Here is an 18,903-nt window from a genome sequence, read left to right as displayed (position 1 = left end):
AAAATACTTAAGCGTTTTGACAAGTTAACTCATCTTTAACTTTTGAATCTTTCTGGTGTGCAGAGATTACTTATATGGATGGTTGATAAACAGGGAAGTTAGATTTAATTTAAAATAAACAATTGCTTAATTTCGGCAAATATGAACAATGATGTCATGTTTAATAAGCAGAACCTTTAATGGCTGAATACATAATTTAGATTCCAGCATTTAACTGTATTGTTCATGATAACCTTATTTTTACATTTATTGGCAGTTGGTGTAGGAAAATGTGATGCAACAGCTAGTATTTTATACCAGGGTAAATAGCAACTATATCCAAGTTTTGGAGTTTTAATAATGTTTTTGTTCATAAATTTTGTTGAAAATAGTAGTGGATACTATTTGGTTTGTGAATAAAAAGCCAAAGGCATTGTTCTAAGTAAAATGTATTTCCCAAATGTATTTGGGTTTCATTTTAAGGAAGAAAGTTGATATGTAGAGGAAGCATGCAGTTGCAAAACACCTTTAACGTGAAGAACTAGCACAACCACATTCTTTTACCATTCTGCTGTTAAGAGCTGAAGTGGTCTCCATGGAGCCCAGGAAACACTTTTTACTTTTTCTGTATCATGTGGAGTTCCACCTTGAACTCATTGCCTCCCAGTTGCATAGGCAGCATGGGGGGGGGATGAGCTCCCCCCTGCTCCATACCTGAATTGCTGTTATTGCAGTTATTTTTCTTTCTTGCCCACCTAGAAATGTATTTTGTCTCTTCTGTGCCCTCACTCCCATTTTTTCCAGGTGCCACCACTTCTCAGCTGTGTATTCCTATATATAAACTCCCCTCCTCAATCATAAACTCCTCCCTTTGGGTTACTGTTTCAAAGCAGTTTGGAGCTTTTTATTTTCCTGCAAGCAGGTGATGGATGTGCAGCCTCTCATGTATACAATGGAGTTCTCATTGCCCTAAGTTTAGAATGTCAGGATGTAGCTAGTTATTCCTATAACAGTCTGTGCAAACATTACGTTTAAACCAAGCCTAGAAAGATATGCATTTCCATACAAGTAAAATGCAACAGTCCATACAAGCAAGACCCAATTCCTTCACAGTTGGTCTTACTGTATTAAAAAGATTTAGTAGTTGCATTTGTTTTCTAGGAAACAAATCACTGTCTAACGGTTAACCTTACCACATTACGTGTCTGGTGTTATGCATGTAGCAAAGAAGTGTTTCTTGATAGAAAACTGAAGTCTCATTCTTCAATGCAAAATGTTCGACTGTCTCACATCATACAGGTAATTAGGCAAGTTCACTATCTGGGATTTTATATGGGATTTTAAATTTTTTGTTGTTGTTTATGTATGGTTTATAAGATGTTTCAATTAAGAAGTCAGGTTTTTAGTCTTCTACACATAAACATTCAATAGATTATTTAAATAGTGTTTAAGGAAGCTATTAACAAAGCTTGTAGTACAGCAATTTTGCTTTAGCATCTTTAGAGTCCTAAATTCTTGATGATTTTACATGGTTTGCATGGCAGTGTAAGCCAAATATGGTTTACTGCAACTACACAAGCATGCAGGCTTTTGCAGAGCAGTTTGTAACCACTTTGCTCTTCTACAGTCCCATTTTGCTCCTGCATTGATTTAAGCAAAGTTTGGCTTAGTCTTATTGTGTCATCCAAACTCAGTTCCATAGTTAAGCTCTCTCTTCATTAACCACTAGCTGTAGCCAAGCTTTGTTAGTGGTTTGGCTTATCACATCATGTGAGCCATGCCAAAGGCTTAATTAATTTTAGAATCTATATTCAAGAGGTTCAAAAACTTCAGAGTGCTATATAAATGCTTATTAGGGTTCAGTCCTATTGGTGTTTGCTAGGGAGTAAGATCTTTTGAATTGTGGGATTTACTTTTGCGTAAACATTTATAGGATTACACTGTTACTGTGTTTTAATTTTGAAAACTAATAGTGTAATATGTGCATATTTTAATACTTTATGATCACTCATAATGTGGTCAGTTGCATCACTCATGGGGATCCAACGAGCCACTTCAAGCATGCTCTAGGCACAGCTCATACCCATTGGGATTTCTGACTTTTTAAAAAATTGAACACAGTACAAATTGCTTTTGAAATTCCCCTGAGTTTTGAAAGTGCTTTGCCATAAAGCATTGAGCGCTACCTTGAGAAACGGAACTCGAGCTCAGCTGGGAAACTTCATTTAAGAATTATGAAAATATGTCCTTAATATACTGACATTCATAATAACGATTAATTTTTAAAGTAAAATTGAAAAATTGAATTTGGTTGCTTTCATTAAGTGCTACTGCAGTAGTCAACCGGATGGCTATAGCCCTTGAGCAGGACCTGAGTTTATCAGCACTCTCCCCACTTGTGGTCTCAGCAACTAGCCCTCGGAACATTTATATTTCTTATCTTCCTATAAGAAACCTATGCTCTTGAATAAGTTATTTCAAAAAGTTTTGACATATACATGTCAATATAAGAAAAGGAATGGAATTAACAAGAAACTTTTGGGAAATAAGGGAATGGAGTTGCTGATGGGATAATGAAACTAGAATACAAAACGGTGAGGTAAGACATATACATGTCAGTAAACTCTTGGCTTTGCATGTAAAACATGCTTTAGAACTTGATATAAATAATGTTCATAGTCTGATTTTAAATGATACACAAAGAAAAGTAAGATTTGCAGGAACAACACAAGGCTTCTCATGCTTTGTATCTTGATCTTTCCCAAAGGATATTAGGTTACCTAGTATCCCTACACTGAAAATTCCTCTAATTGCAACATTTGATGACCTTGATGTACAAGTAGATGAAGAGGATGAATTCAAGGCAAGAGGTAATATAACTGAAAAGTTCACCAAAATATTGTTAGTTGACACAAATTGTTAGTACCATATTCATAAATTGTTAGTACCATATTCATAATTTCAATGAAATTTTATCTCATCAGTGGTTTCATGTGTGTTTTTATGTTCTTCTTTCACACAGTTTTCTGACCCTAATTAGTTACCTATTTGGATAATAAGCTTTGTCTGTTGAAATGTAGGTGTTCAGCTGGACATCTAGGGAGCTGGGTTGAGAGAGAAATTGGACATTTCTAAAGGTCTTGGAGAGACGCAGGTGGCGCTGTGGGTTAAACCACTGAGCCTAGGGCTTACTGATCAGAAGGTCAGCGGTTCGAATCCCCGTGACGGGGTGAGCTCCCGTTGCTTGGTCCCAGCTCCTGCCAACCTAGCAGTTCGAAAGCACGAAGTGCAAGTAGATAAATAGGTACTGCTCTGGCGGGAAGGTAAACAGTGTTCCGTGCGTTGCTCTGGTTTGCCAAAAGTGGCTTAGTCATGCTGGCCACATGACCCAGAAGCTGTATGCCGGCTCCCTCGGCCAATAAAGCGAGATGAGCGCCGCAACCCCAGAGTCGTCAAGATAAAAATGTGAGGAGAAATGAGGAGACGCTTTTATTCAATTTATAAGAGCAATGAGTAGAAGTTGAATTTCACAGATGTTGTCTCATTGGATGATAGCCAAATAAGCCATACCCAGAGCAGACCCACTGAAATTAATTGGCTTGTGTCTGTTGATTTCAATAGATCTAGCTTAGTATGCCTGATTTTGGATATCTCTCATTGAGTTCTGAGCTACTATGTATATATACAGGTTAAATGTTGCTTTTAAATCTCTGTGAGAAACTCCCTACTACACATATTGTAACCTTTTTTTTGCTTGCTTAGCAGTTTTTCATTATTTGCAGGTCTGACAGGCTTGAAAAATATTGGAAACACTTGTTACATGAATGCAGCCTTACAAGCTCTTTCAAATTGGTAAGAAAAACAGTCCTCTTTGTAGGGCAGTGTGCTTTTCAGTTGTTAGAAAGTCCAGATCAGCAAGAAGCTGTATGGCCTATAGAACATGCAGGAGGCACGTCCTGATCATATGCCCTTTCATAAGGCCCTCAAACTCATAAGTTAAATTAATATGAGTTTTCACTTTACAGATCGTCTCATAGTTATTCAACTAGCCTATGAAATGCAGGACTCTTTTCCTGTTTTCACTGATTTTCTGGCTAACTCAAGTGTATCCAATTTCTTGATGATATGAATGTAAAGAGAAGGATTAAAACCAAAAGTTTAGAAAAGGCTTTTATTTTTTCTTCAATATTTATTGGTGTAGAAGCAGTGTGGTCATTTTGTTACACTGCATCTCATTTTATTAATATAGTATTAAACAGATATGTTACTGTTGCAATCAGATGCTGAAGGTGCAAGATGGTATCAGCCCTATCATGGAATCAAAGTGTTTCTTACTAGAAAAATGGAGCTTATCTAGAAAGGAGCAGAGCTGTACCATATAACTGGGGTTGAAGTAATATTGACATATTTAGCACGGTCTCAAAAAACTAATGGTCTTTTCCCCTTTCTTGCCAGCCCACCATTAACCCAGTTTTTCCTTGACTGTGGGAGTTTAGCTCGTACTGATAAGAAACCAGCCATCTGCAGAAGTTATTACAAACTGATGACAGAACTCTGGCATAAAAGCAGGTATTGCGCTATTTCTGTACTGGCATAATTTTTCTAAATCAGCTTCTCACAAATATATTTTCAGTAGAATATTTTGTAATTAGTGAACTACATAAAATCTTAGAGTTTCAATTATTGTTTAGCAGAAAACATATGAAGTAGAACTGTATTTTTCATAATGTGCACACACTTGGAGTCATCTTCCCAATGACAATCTTACATCTGCTTATTCAGTTCCATAGTAGGTTATGACATGTAAATTATCCCACAATAATTATAATTACGATAACATTAATCAAGCACCTGAATGGAAGGCCTACTGTAAGCAATTAGCATGTTCATATAAATTTGGCTGAGTTATTGAATAATGTAGGATCTCTGTTTGAAATGGGTCGTAATTTGAGTGCATTGTATTTTTTTTTTCTGTCTTTAGTTTGGGGCATCACCTATTGAAACAATAAATATCCATAATGGATTACCTGGGTTGTAGAATTTTAAGAAGCTCTTGTATAATAAAATAAGAATTGATCTGATGAAGTCAGACAAGGTACATCTAGTGCCCCAAACAGCTTTCAGCAGTAACTAAAAAGATGCCTCTAATTGAAACTCAGTTTCCTTGACAGAATTCTTATTGTTTACTTTGGTATAGTTTGACTCAAAATATAAAAGACTGTGGCAAGCAAGCAAGATTTGTGTCTATCTTAGATTGTTCTTAAGTTATGTGTCTGGTACAGAATTAGATGTACACATGAATGAGTACAGTCTTGTGTGAAAGGAATAAGAAAGGATGCATGAAAGGAATATTTCATGATGCATGAAAGGCATATTGAGACATCCATACTACCCCAAACAGTGTACCCAATCAATCACAGTATCAAGAAAGGTGAGAATAGGCCTATAATGTCATAGGATGCTGAGAGATGAAATTCAGATTTTGTATCCAAAGGCAGTTTTAGAAACCTCTTGATATTTTGATTTGTTGGTTTAAAAACTATTGCAATTTGAATACTGTACTAGTAAATGAAACATTTCAACCATTTGAAAAGTTGTAAATGCACTTAAATATTTTTTTCTTCCAGACCTGGAGCAGTTGTCCCCACAAATTTGTTTCAAGGAATTAAAACAGTTAATCCAACATTTCGAGGCTATTCTCAGCAGGTAAGCTTTTCTTAAGGCTTCCTCTATACATACTACAGGAAAATGTTATTTAGTAAAGTTGCAAGGTTCAAAGAAATGGAAATTGCAGGTAAAATAATACATTTCACTTCGGGTTTCTTTGCTAGCTGCTAGATGATGTTTACAATCCATGCTGTTTTTTCCCCTTCTTGATTTATGAATAAGAGTAGTTGATAAAATTCTGCCTAGGTCCAAAATTACACAGTCATATCCAACGTCGCTGTTCTGCTACTGCAGCAGACGCCTGCATGAGCGATGGAACTTCCCCTCATCTCCCCTGCTGCCCATCACACACCCTCAGAATGTGCTCCAGAGGAGTTTCCAGAGCAGACTTTGGAGCTATGTGGAGAGAGGAACAGGAAGTCTCATTGCACAAGCAGAATTCTGCAGGTGCAGCATTGGATACAATCCATAAAGTGTAATGTGAAAATTTAGAACAGTTTAAATCCAGCTGCAGACCACAATAGGGAACTAGGAGCTTTTATTTTGTAATAAAATAAAATATAAGAAGAAGAAGCAATAAAAATAAAAGTAATACAGGATGTAGCATAATGCATTACACTTGCTACAACAGGCAGAGAAATGATTAACTGGTCTGCCAAAACGATCAGCAATTTTCAAGTGATCCGGGGTTTGTGGGATTTGGAATCACTGCTGTAAACCCAAAGAGCTGATTGAAAGTTGTTTTTAGCATTATTGAATGGCTAGCACCATTGGAGTACTCATCTGAATAAAGCACAATGCTGTACCTACCATTTTAAATTTCAGGATGCACAGGAATTTTTGCGTTGTTTGATGGATTTACTACATGAAGAGTTAAAAGAGCCTGTTATTGCAGTAGAGGATAGTATCCCAGCAAATGAAGAGAGCATGGAAGAAGAGAAGAGTCAATCGGATGTAGACTTTCAATCATGCAATAATACTGATAAGGTAGAAAATGAGGCTTGGTCAAAATCTGTGGCAGAGGACCAAGCAGAGGACACAATGTTAATTCAGGATGATGAAAATGCATCAAAAGACAATCAGAAAGAGAAATCCTTGTGTACCAAGATGAACAAAGCAAGCTCTGTGGAAGACATAGAAAAAGACATATACAATTTCTTTGAAACGGCTGAATTTTTGAACAATCAGGAAACAGTGAAGGTGCAAATACACAGCAGATACTCAGGTATTGTATGGCTATTAATTAGAAAAAGTGTTGGGTAATATTTTGGTCACATCTGTTACAAGATTCAATTCCACCTAACTACATGCTACAATGTTATTTTACTGATTTTGATCTCGTTTGTAGCTCTTACAGGATAGAATATTTTTGAATTTGTTGTTGACTTGGCAGCAATGGAATAAACCATTTGTTTTTGTATGATCAGCTATTAGGATGGATTGCCGCAATTTTATATTAAAATGGCCAAGTTCTGTCACTCTGTAATAGAACAGATAGTACAAGACTTTGGGGAGGCACTTGTCTGAATTCTACCAGCAACAAAAGCAAGTGATAGTTACTCTGGTTTTCCCTTATTTATTTGCGCAAGTGTTTCTGTACTGCCTTCTGCTAAAATATCAGGTTGGTGTGCGGAAATATAAGAACATTAAAAACGTTGAAAGCAGCACAGAACAATGATTAAAATGCCTACAAAAAAAAAATAGTAAACAACAGCAGAGGCCTGTTGGCATAGCAGAGTCTTCATGAGGTGCCTGAAAGTTAAAAGCAAGGATGCCTGATGAAGACACTTAAGTGCTTTACTTTGGTTGAGAGCAGTTGGGCCTCTGTAACACAGATGAACAGCACTCCTCCAGGTAAAATTAATAAAATGTGTCCGGTGTTTGCATAAAATGACAAAATTTTGAACTGGAGCTCAGTGTTTGGGTTGGGATATTAGCTGCTTCATTCTGCACTCGGTAGCTCTTCCCAAAGGCAGCCCCATATAGAGCACATTGCAGAAATGCAGTCTTGAAGTTACCAGTGCATGGGCTGCAGTCACCACGCTATCCAGATACTGCAGCTAGTATACCAGCCAAAGCTGGTTAAAGGCACTCCCAAGGTCTCTTGGGCTTCCAGAACAGTTCCTAGTTGACCACAGTGGTTTGAAGAAGTTGCTTTCAGCTCTGTTCCAGGAGTGGCATGTGCTTTCACTGCTTTCTCAGGTTTCTCTGTCGAGTGATAGCAATATGGTTGTTTCAGTTTAAGGATAAGTGCACTTTAAGAGTGAAGTAAACCACTTGCCATGAGAAGGGGCTGGAATGGAGTGGTGTGTGTATGTGATCATTTGTGTATTAGGGAAATGAGTGTTTGCTCATTTACTTGACAATTTCTACCCCCACGTTGGCAGAAATGGAAAGTTGTTTGTGTAATGAGATGACCTTTTCTTTGCAAACTGAAACTTACATGTATGTGCATTTTTCACAGAAGCTATGCATTTACTCTAAGTTATGATTAAAGAGTGTGATGACCCCATGGCAATATTGCTGAAATACCTGGTTGACGCTAGACATTTTAGCCAGTATGAAAGCTGCTGCTGTCTGGGGTAAAATTTGAGCTGAATGATGTCTTGGATGTGGCAAAATACACACTTTTTGTAGTTTCTAAACAGTCTTTCCATAGTGTCCCTCTTCCTTCACTAGTCCCTGCTCTATTTTCCTTTGCAACTTCTAATTTTTCATTTGCTTAATTTTTCTATTATGGCAGTTTTGGTTCATATCCTTTTCCATTCTTCCTTTGTTCATTTTCTACCCTGCTCATGATTCCAGGTTTTTTTTTTCTTTTTCTTTTGAAGGGCATTGTGACTCTGCTTCTTAAACTTAATAACAAATAGGACTCTGGGCAGTTAGTGTTAATTTTTAACTCCATCCTCTTGGTTCATTTTAATTTTGTAATACTTATTTGGCTGAAATGTGTTTTACAGACTATATCAATGATGTCCATATGAATGATGTGTCTATGCCACAAAGTTTTCCTTCAAAAGATGGGGGGAATGCACGTTTATCAACCAGCCCTCCCAAATCAGGTACTTTCTGGTCTGGACTGGCACCCTTGAACAAAAAAGGTATAGCATTCCCTAATGTTACTTGGTGCTTTTCTCCTATATTGGTCCTAACACTTTTAAATGATTAAAATAACAACATTAAGTTGTTTGATTCACCCACCCCCTTTCATAAATTCATATTGGAAATGGATGTTGGTCTTTCAGTATTACACTGTGGTCTGGTGGGTGCCAGCAGTGAGACTGGACATTAAGAACTCTTTATTTGTTCCCATGCCCCTTACTATTTTGAGGGCTTTGGGTATGTCATTCCATCAACAAAATGCTAAGACAATAACATAAACAGCAAGCACAAGATTTCTGTCTAGGGACCAAACACCAGCACCAAAGCCTCTATGTATTTACTGTATGTCTCTGGGGAGTTGCATCATTTTGGCAAATTTGTCAGAGCAGCTTAAAATATCCTATTGTTTTCCAGTCACATTTTATTCCTTCATCTGCTTTGTTTCCTTTTCATACTTTCATGTAGCCAGTTCTTTTAAAAGCTAGCTAAGAAAATTCTCTTCTAGTTTGTATTTAAACTTTTTTATTTTGTTTCATAAGATGCTTTTGCACATTTATGTCTCCGTTGCCTGACACACAGGAGTTTTCTTCTTCTGACACATACATAGTAGTAGGGATTGAGCCACATACAGTCTCTCTGGATTGTGCTGTGGACACTGCATGTGAGGCTGTCTTTGTCTGGGTCTGTATATGCAGCAGAATGAGGTGAGAATTTAGTGGCAGAGGGCTGAGGTGATAGAACGGACTGCGCCAGTTCAGGCTGCAGGTGCAGAATCACATTCTGAATTTATTTTAAGTTTCTTTGTAAATAGAAAACTAGCACAGAAGGAGAGGGATAGGTCTGAATCTTTTCCCTGAGTCTGTTAGTTTTCCACTTTCAGGGTGTGTTTATATGGAGGAACACTTAAAAAGGTTTATCTCCAACCTGCGGTCTGAAGTAGTGCAGTCCATTCTGCTATCATATTTTGCTGCATGTACAAAGCAAGGCCTTTGTCTCTCAGCAGATCTGAAAGATCCAGTGATTTGTTCAAAGCCAGAAGACTTGCAGAAATCATAATAGAACCTTTAAGTCATTTGTTGTCTGTACCAAATTTCCTTATTAGATATAATTTTTGTGGGACAGCCCTGTCTAGAAGTTGCATTTTGTATAGTCAAACTGTTGGCTGTGTTCTTATCATCATCTGTCATGCAGATTTGTGGCATGGGAGCAGTGAGGTCTTCTGCCAAAGACCCCATGTTAATGTGAAATGTACTTAATGTATGTTTTGTGTGAACACTGCTATCTCCCCTTGTAGAATTATATTAAAGAATCTGCTACCCTAGCCAGCTCAATAAGCTTTGTTTTGTAATAAAGTGGATTTGCTTTTCGGCTCACTGTATATTAAAAATAATACAACAACAACAACAAATAAATTTATCATTTATATCCCAGCCATCTGGCTGGGTTTCCCGAGCCACTCTGGGTGGCATCCAACAAAATATTAAAATACACTAGTCCGTCAGACATTAAAAGCTTCCCTAAACAGGGCTGTCATCAGATGTCTTCTGCTCTTGAAGTTATTTTTCTGTATGTTTTGTAGTGGAGTTCTCAAAAATAGTATTAGAAAGGGAGAATTAACTATAGGTCTGGTATTCTTAGAATCATAGAATTGTAGAGTTAGAAGGGGCCCCAAGGGTCATCTACTCCAACCCTCTGCAATGCAGGAATCCTGCCCACAGCCATCCCTGGGTGGGCTTGAACCACCAACCTTCTGGTTAACAGCCAGATTCACTGACCCATTGTGCCACAGAGACCAGAAGAAGAGTAGACTAAAAAGTTACTGTACTTCAACTCTGTCCTGATTTTAATTTTCTTTTCTTTTTCTTTTCAGTTCCAACCATATGTTCCCCCAAAAAGAAGAAACACAAAAAATTCAGAAGTGTTATTTCTGACATATTTGATGGGACTATCATAAGTTCAGTACAATGTCTAACATGTGACCGGGTAAGTGAAGGGATAAAATAAATGTTGCTACATACACCGTTAGTACTTGTGTAAGTTTTCTTCCCTTATATGGTAAAAGAAGTTGTTAAAAATGAAGCATGAATATATTTATTCATCCACTTGAAATATGCAAACAGTTCCTGGATTATTCTAGTTCGGACTTCCTCATAGTTTTAGGCTGGTCTGTTTCCTGTTCTTAATAGCTTTTTCAGCTTAGTTTAGTCCCAAACAGCTACGGTTAATTTTCATGTTCACATAGTACTGCAGTACTTTACAGTGGATGCATCCAGGCAACTCTCGACTTACTTTGGGGTTACATTCCGGGCATAGTGCCTAAAACCAAAATTGTGTATACTCAGAACGCATTGGGTTATGAATGGGAATGCCAAAGTCTTTTTTCCTGGAAGCCCGCTCCCTTTTTAAGTTTTTTTTTTATTGCCAAGTACGTAAAGCTGAATGTGCACAAGTTATATGCATGAAGGTTGTGAGTTACCTGCAATTGCCTGTAGTTTGCCATCTAGTGGTATTATTGGAGCAAAGCACTGTAATTAGCCACAAGTGGAATTTAATGTTGATAATTTTAAATATAGAATTTTATTGGGTCAGTTAAAAAGAAGGTGGCGTTGGCCTAATCATCTTCCCTTTGGTTTGGCAATAGGTGTCAGTGACCCTGGAGACTTTCCAGGACTTGTCATTGCCTATTCCAGGCAAGGAAGACCTTGCTAAGCTGCATTCGGCAAGTCATCAGACCTCTCTTATCAAGGCAGGCTCTTGCGGTGAAGCATATGCTCCTCAGGGCTGGATAGCCTTTTTCATGGAATACTTCAAAAGGTTTGTTTCTTTGCATTGCTTGAACATTTTAAACTGATGTTTCTGCTGTACTGGCAGAACATTTGCTGTTTTTTTGTCAATGATGTTTCAGGTTTGTTGTCTCATGTGTTCCTAGCTGGTTTTGGGGTCCAACAGTAACCTTACAAGATTGTCTTGCTGCCTTTTTTGCTAGAGATGAACTGAAAGGTAAGAAATTCATATTTTTCACATGTCTTACTAAATATGAGCACCATACCTCTTACTTTTTGCACCTATTTTCGCATTTAAAAGGTCTAGAAAAGGTTCCCTTTTACACTGTTGTGGAACCATCAGTTGACAATATATTCAACAGAGCAAAGGTTAAAATGAGCCAGTGTAGAAATTTTATCCCTTTAATTTAAAATAATCTCATTTTCATTTATGGGAAGGGCTGTGGCTCATTGGTAGGACAGCTGCTTTGAATGCAGAAAATCCCTGATTCAATCCCTAGCATCTTCAAGTAGGGTTAGGAGAGGGTCTGCCTTTGTAGTATAGACCTTGATGGATCAGTAGTCAGACTCACTATAATGCAGCTTCCTATGGCCTAATCTTACAATTTATTAACAAAAATATTTTTAAGCTATCTGGGCGGATATCTAGTCAGTGAAAGCCCATGTAGTGCATGTATTCCTGATGCTAGAATGTCTTGAATACTTAGTGTCAGAAAAGCTCAGTGCAGGCTGTGGTGGGAATATGTTTTTAGAATAATGGTTGTGCTTTCCTTCCCGCAATGTCTACAGGTGACAATATGTACAGTTGTGAAAAGTGTAAAAAGTAAGTGGCCTGCTCTTAAATTCTTATAATTTGATATATGTGGTTGCTTTAAAAGCTGTTGGATGAGATCCAGAATTGCAGCAGCAGATACAGTGGGACTTCCCCTTCCTCCCACTTCTCCCAAATCTTGTTCTGCAACAAAAGTCTCCATTGCCTTTGCCTACAAAACACAGCCTGAGGATCCAAAGTATGTACCTCTTTCTTTTCAGAAAGATGGAAGTGGGAAAAAGCATTTTGCAAGTAAAGACAGAGTGCAGGAAAATTTGCCTCTCCCTTTCCCACACAAGGATTCTCACTCCTCACACAAGGATTCTCACTCCTCACACAAGGGTTTTGACAAGATGTGCAGGATATCTGCCTGCTGATCAGATGTCAAGGAGATAAAGAACTATAAAACTTTTAGAAGACACCTGAAGGTTGATCTGGGTTGATCGTGGACCCAAGGAAGCTGGAGCACAGCATGCTCCTCAATAGCCAGAAAGACAACGGCTCCAAAGTTGGGCATGAAAGAGCTCCGCAGCCCAACTGGTTTGACGAGAGAGATGTGCTGGGGGGGGGGAGGAGGAGGGAGGCGAGAAGGAGCCAGGTCTCTGACGAGGAAAGGCAGGATCAGGACCAGCAACAGCATCGCCTGTGCATGGGTGGAGGGAGGCGGGGGCGGGCGGAGAAGGCAGGATCGGGATCGTCCACCCACCCTGCACCCATCCCTGGGTGGTAGATCACTGCCAGTTTTTATATTGGATCGTAGATCACACCCTACTAGCTGGACATGCCTGGCATACAGCATCTCCCTATGTCCATAAGTGCACAGATGCATTGAACTATACAGAAAGATTTTCTAGGCTTCCTTTCAGTTCTCTTCTGCCCCCTGGCCCAAGGTTCATGAGGGCTGTAGGGACACTGGTGCAAAAGGCTGCAAACAGAAGCAAAGATAGAATTGTAGAATCATAGAGTTGGCAGGGATCATGAGAGTCATCTAGTCCAACCCCCTGCAGTGGAGGAATCATTTGCCCAGTGTGGGGCTTTTAATATTGTAAACTGCCCTGTGATCCTTGGATAAAAGGCAGTATCGAAATTTAATAAAGAAATAAGGAAAATAAGAGGTTGCTCATGAGAATCAGGGGACCCTCTTGAATACCTTTCAAGGCAGTGTTGGGGGACTGCCACTGAGCTGGGAGAAAATGGCAGAATTTGGCAAGTTCCCTCCTTGCATAAGTGACAGTACCTTTGGCTTCTACAAGGGGCTGATTCGTGTTTTTTTAATTAGTTGATACTAGCAAAAAAATAACAGGTGTTTTGTTCAGAGGACTGGTATCATCAGCCCACTTTGATTCTGGGCCTGCAATCAAATACAATGTCCTTCCCCATTTTTTCTCAGTATAAAGTTTTACTCAAAGGAGACCTCTAAAATTAATGGATCTAACCTAGTCATTATAGTTTCAGTATGTCTACTCTGAGTAAAACTTGAGTACCCCTCAGAGAGGCTAGTTGAGGGCATGCTGTGACTTCTCCTTCCACAGCTATGCTTAATGTTCCTCTGAGTGTGCATTTGCTGCATGCTTTTTGTATTAATAAACAGGAGACCCACATTGCCTTTTCTGATATATGCTGATTACATTGGTTGCCAAGAAGGAATGATTGCTTATGATGTGCAAATTGATCATATTTATGACTTATGCCTTGTGTCTGTGAAAATAAGATCTAATTAATTTCTGATCACTTCCAACCTTGTGATTTCTTTTGAAGATGATAGCCCTTTTCCTAGTTAGCAATTTTGAAATATCGAGTGTATTGTACAGTATTTAAAACGTCATTATTTTAAATGTTTGCATTGGATACTTTTTTACAACTTTACTAAATTTGTTTTAGGTTAAGAAATGGAGTAAAATTCTGCAAAGTTCAACACTTTCCTGAGGTATTCCATTTTAAAAAAAATAATAGTGTTGTTTTTCCATAATAGATAGTTGTGAATATGGTGTGAAAGCTGCATTCTGGCTTCCCGAAAGATGCTTTTATCTAGTCACATTTGCACACTTACTCAGATGAAGATATTAAAAATGGCAATGTACCTACACAAAAGGCTAAAAGCTGATGACGTGTGATCAGATATCCACTTGTACAATGGGCTTTCCTGTACTCTCCCTCCCCCACCCCCCTGCATCATGTACCCAGATCTGGAGCATCCTCCAGCCCATTGCACAAGTGCATATCAGTGCTTCAGGCACATGGACGCAACTGCATGGCACTCAGTAATTTTTTTTACAAAGCATCTGCAGCTGCCTCCGTGCTCCCAAAAATCTGCTCCAGAGCGTCCATCAACCATCCAGCAGATTTTGAGGGCATGTAGTAGGCTGCGTGGGAGAGAGAGAGGAAGGTGAAGTTCCATAGTGCAAGCAGAAGTTCATTCTGCTTCCACATAGGTGGCATTGGATACAACCCATAATCTTCCATTATAACCAGTTACATGGGGAGGTTTTTCTACAAAAGTGTACATCTGTGCAGGAAAATATCCTTATTCACCGAACTAAACACAAATCTTTGGTAGTATTATGTAAAGTGGCCCATGGAACATCCCTTTTTTGTAAAACAAAAAAAAGAGAGAGAGAAGGCAGGACAGAACGCAATAAATTTAATAACAAGGTAGCAGTAGTAAAATGCTTGCCTTTTATATTAGTATTAAGTTGTGAAGCATCAGTTTTTGAATGAGTGTCTACTCTTCTTTATAGATATTGTGCATTCATCTCAAAAGATTCAGGCATGACCTTATGTTTTCCACGAAAATTGGGACTCATGTATCCTTTCCCTTGGAAGGACTTGATCTTCAACCTTTTCTTGCCAAAGACAGTCCAACTCAAATAGTGATGTATGATCTCTTATCGGTAATCTGTCACCATGGAACTGCCATCAGTAAGTATATATAGTATATATTCTCTTTCTGGATCCATATTATGCAACGAGTGGAATCAAATAGTTGTGTTAATATGTTTTAGTTTTGGATTGTCTTACAGTACTTTGACAAAAAATTATCTTAACTGTTCTTGAATTTAGATGGACATTATATAGCTTATTGCCGGAACAACTTAAATAATCGATGGTATGAGTTTGATGATCAGAGTGTCACAGAAGTCACTGAATCAACAGTTCAAAATGCAGAAGCTTATGTTCTCTTCTACAGGTGAGAAAACAAGGGACAAGGATTTGAAATACTGTCTTGAGTAAATTTCTTGTTAGTACCCAATGCATGGTATTTGATCATATTAGCTGTTAATTTTTGCCTGCATGAGTTTCAAGAGAGTATTCCAAAGAGCTGGATAATACTTTCCAATGGTTAGAGTTTCTGATCAGCTGTAATCAGCTGTAACAGAAAGCGTGACTTCTTTTAAGATGCTACTTTGCAGTGAGGTAGTGTATTTTCCCACAGTTTTCATGTTTTTCAACTCATTCTGCTTCTTTTGCTGGGCCTTTCTACTGACTTAATTTTTCCTAGCTCCCCACCCCGCCCCCGAGCATTTTTTACAATACAATATTCTTGAAACATACTGAACCATGGCCCTAACATCAATCTATGTAAAAGTAGAGACCTCTGGTCTTCTGTAGTATTTATTTATAATAGGAACTGGGAATTTGTGGCCCTCCAGATATTTTTGGACTCCAACTCCCATTATCTTCAGCCAGCTTGGGCAGTAGTTAGGGATGATGGGATTGGTAGTCCAATATTCTCTAAGACCACAGATTCTAACATCTCTGGAAATATTGTTTTGACAGCCATGCATTCTTATTGCAAAATTAGAAAGTAAGCTAAATTGACTTAAAACCTGAATATTATTCATTTCATTTCAAATAAATTGTAATATATTTGATGAAAATTCACAGATAGGATGCCACAGTGAAATTGGACACTGTGCATAGTTCACTTTGAATTAATAGCTGATGTTTCCTCATTTAAATTCATAGGAGAATGCATGTAGGACGGATTCTGGAGTCAGATAGAATTCAACTGCAGTAGAAGGAACACTTCACAGTTCAGCAGCTGAAAGCTGGAGGACAAAGGGATTCACTGTAGTAGCTTGAAATTTATGAGCTCCTGCAGCTGAGCTTTTATTGAAATGTGAATAGGGCCAGGGAGAGAGGGAACTACTCTTCCAGTCTAAAAAGCAAATACATTCTAATAAATGGGATAATAAATTTAACCTCTTAACAAATAACAGTAGCCAAATTATGTAAAGAGCTAAACATGTTATTAGGGAAACTGTTTTGTGTTGCAAGCATTAGAACTAGAGGTTGACCTCAAGTACATAGATTCTGATAAACCGGGGAGCAAATTTTCAAATTAATTGTAACTGTACTTAATTGACATCTGTACCAGTAATGTGTGCAGATCAATTCCTTCTATTAAAATAAAGCTCAGGAGTTACGTATGCTTCTGATGTGCACACACAAATATAAATATGTGCTGCCTTGTTAGCGTATTCATATTTCCAGTTACTATATCCTAAATATTTTTTACTTGGAACACATCCAAATTTGAAACACTGCACTTTATTTTATTGGCAGTTCTTTCCAGTGACTTACAATTAGCATAGTGTATAAACTTGCATTTTATTTCACACAAATTGAAATAATCTCATATGGATATAATAATGATTATTGATGTTACTTAATGTTCTCAGTATTACCTCTTTTCATTATTGTAATAGAAAAAGCAATGAAGAAGCTAAGAAAGAGAGACAGAAGGTATCAAGCCTTAATATAATGGAACCAAGCCTCCTCCAGTTTTATATTTCCAGACAGTGGTTGAACAAATTCAGGACTTTTGCAGAACCAGGACCTATTTCAAATAATGATTTCCTCTGCATACATGGAGGTGAGAACATAATTATGCATCATACATAATTGAGTATGTTATCTAATAAGTTATCTCATCACGTAGTGTGACAACTTCCTGACTCTCTACTTGGCAGTCATAGCCTGACTTCCCTCTGAAATAGTCCCATCTATTTCAGATATGGCTTCTGTTTGAGCTTAACTTCTTCAGGCAATCATCTTTGAAATGTGAAGAGGGATATTGCTGGTTAAGAATTACAACCATAGATATAAGTTGTTTAGCTTGTTAGCTGAATGGTGCAGCAGTTGGTATATCTTTACTTGTCAGCAATGACTCACTGATAATAGTATTTAATTTTAAACCCATAATAAAATCAGCACATTATTTACTGCTTGTATTCTTTTTACCCCATTTTCCTTCCTACTGCTTCAGGCATTGACAGGCAGAACATTTCTGATTTTATTTGGGTCTTTAAATTTTTGCATTATAAAAATCAATTGAAAGATGATCATGCCGTCTAATTTTCAAGCAGATTGACAATAAAACTGGCAGCGGTTAGACTTAGGTTAGAGAACAAAAATACAAGGCATCCTTAAATTGTAAGCTCCTAAATACACAGATTTCTTTAAACCATTCTTTATCCTGCTGCCATCAAAGCTTGAATTTGGGGAACGGTTTGTTTGATTTTGTTTTCCCGTTCCTGAAATTCTTACAAGATCATATCAGTTGTCTGGCTGTGGCTGGTATTTGCATAAATAATCTTACATACATGATAACTTGTTTCTGCTCTTTTGATGGATTGACACACTTCTCTGTGGAATAATATTAAGGAAAAGCAGTATTAGCTTCCACATTTGCTTTGGGTCATAATTTCTTTGTTTAAAGTTTGAAAATCAGACCTCTGTTTATCAAATGTTGATGTGAAGGACATTTTTTTAATGCATATATACTTGTGTTCACAGGGGTAGGAAGAGAGCTGGGATGGGGTGAAAAATAGGTGTGGGACATTTTTCTTAATTTTTGAGAAAAGGCACAACACAGTTTTATTGGGTTCAACTTACAAGTAGCAAGGCGGACTGCACAGGCAAGGCAGAGCATACCAACAAGGATACAGCTTCCGACAACCCGTATCCTGCCTGAAAACCCATGGCCTGTCATGGCTGCTGTGGGTTACCTTGGAAGGTGGAAAGCAGTGACTACCTTCCAATGACCTGAACCATTTCTGCAACTGCTGTCCAAACACCCAGAAATGTAGCAATGAGATGGATTGACCCATGCTGCCATAGCTCCACAGCCCTTTAAGAGGGCTTTTCCTTCATGTGAGAGATTTTGGAAACCACTTTCACTTAAATCTTACTGGGGGTCCTGCTAGATGCACCAGGTATAAATGACAGCTATAGTTGTGGTACAGGAGCAGTCTGAAGACAAAAATAGAAAGGGTAGATACTAAAGAAAGGTTAGGGATGAGGAAATCTGTTGTGCAATTGTTTGAAATATTCTGTTTTGCAATTTGATAACTATTGTGCAAATTTAAGATATTTTGAATCTTTGCATACATATTCATGTCACAAGTGCGTTTCAAGCTCAAATCTAGCATGATCTCCCTTATCACTTCTGGGAAAGCTATAGCATGCATTTGTTCTGACAATTAAATTGCACAAGTTGCTGAAAGCTGGTTGTGACAGAAGTTGTATTCCCCTTCCCCTGCTCAAACTGTATTCATT

The 18,903-nt window shown here is 38.0% G+C and overlaps 1 protein-coding gene across 5 annotated transcripts in view; it reads left to right on the top strand.

Annotated features, from left to right (window-relative positions):
* Positions 1-18,903, top strand: part of USP33 (ubiquitin specific peptidase 33) — a 33,358-nt gene that overhangs the window by 7,690 nt on the left and 6,765 nt on the right. For 2 of the 5 annotated variants that reach the window (XM_081914635.1, XM_081914639.1), the window contains 15 exons: positions 1,141-1,278; positions 2,747-2,849; positions 3,762-3,831; positions 4,435-4,548; positions 5,607-5,685; positions 6,472-6,871; positions 8,607-8,747; positions 10,619-10,731; positions 11,390-11,562; positions 11,654-11,748; positions 12,321-12,354; positions 14,224-14,269; positions 15,081-15,261; positions 15,403-15,529; positions 17,052-17,218. In XM_081914635.1, coding sequence (XP_081770761.1) covers positions 1,141-1,278; positions 2,747-2,849; positions 3,762-3,831; positions 4,435-4,548; positions 5,607-5,685; positions 6,472-6,871; positions 8,607-8,747; positions 10,619-10,731; positions 11,390-11,562; positions 11,654-11,748; positions 12,321-12,354; positions 14,224-14,269; positions 15,081-15,261; positions 15,403-15,529; positions 17,052-17,218 — 1,981 coding nt within the window. The remainder of the gene's footprint in view (positions 1-1,140; positions 1,279-2,746; positions 2,850-3,761; positions 3,832-4,434; positions 4,549-5,606; positions 5,686-6,471; positions 6,872-8,606; positions 8,748-10,618; positions 10,732-11,389; positions 11,563-11,653; positions 11,749-12,320; positions 12,355-14,223; positions 14,270-15,080; positions 15,262-15,402; positions 15,530-17,051; positions 17,219-18,903) is intronic. The other 3 variants (XM_081914637.1, XM_081914636.1, XM_081914638.1) reach the window with 3 other exon arrangements.

This window comes from Podarcis melisellensis (assembly GCF_964234715.1).
Source record: "Podarcis melisellensis genome assembly, chromosome: 6".
Lineage (NCBI taxonomy): Eukaryota > Metazoa > Chordata > Lepidosauria > Squamata > Lacertidae > Podarcis > Podarcis melisellensis.
The sequence above is the reverse complement of the archived record's forward strand: the minus strand, read 5'-3'. Positions and strand labels throughout refer to the sequence as shown.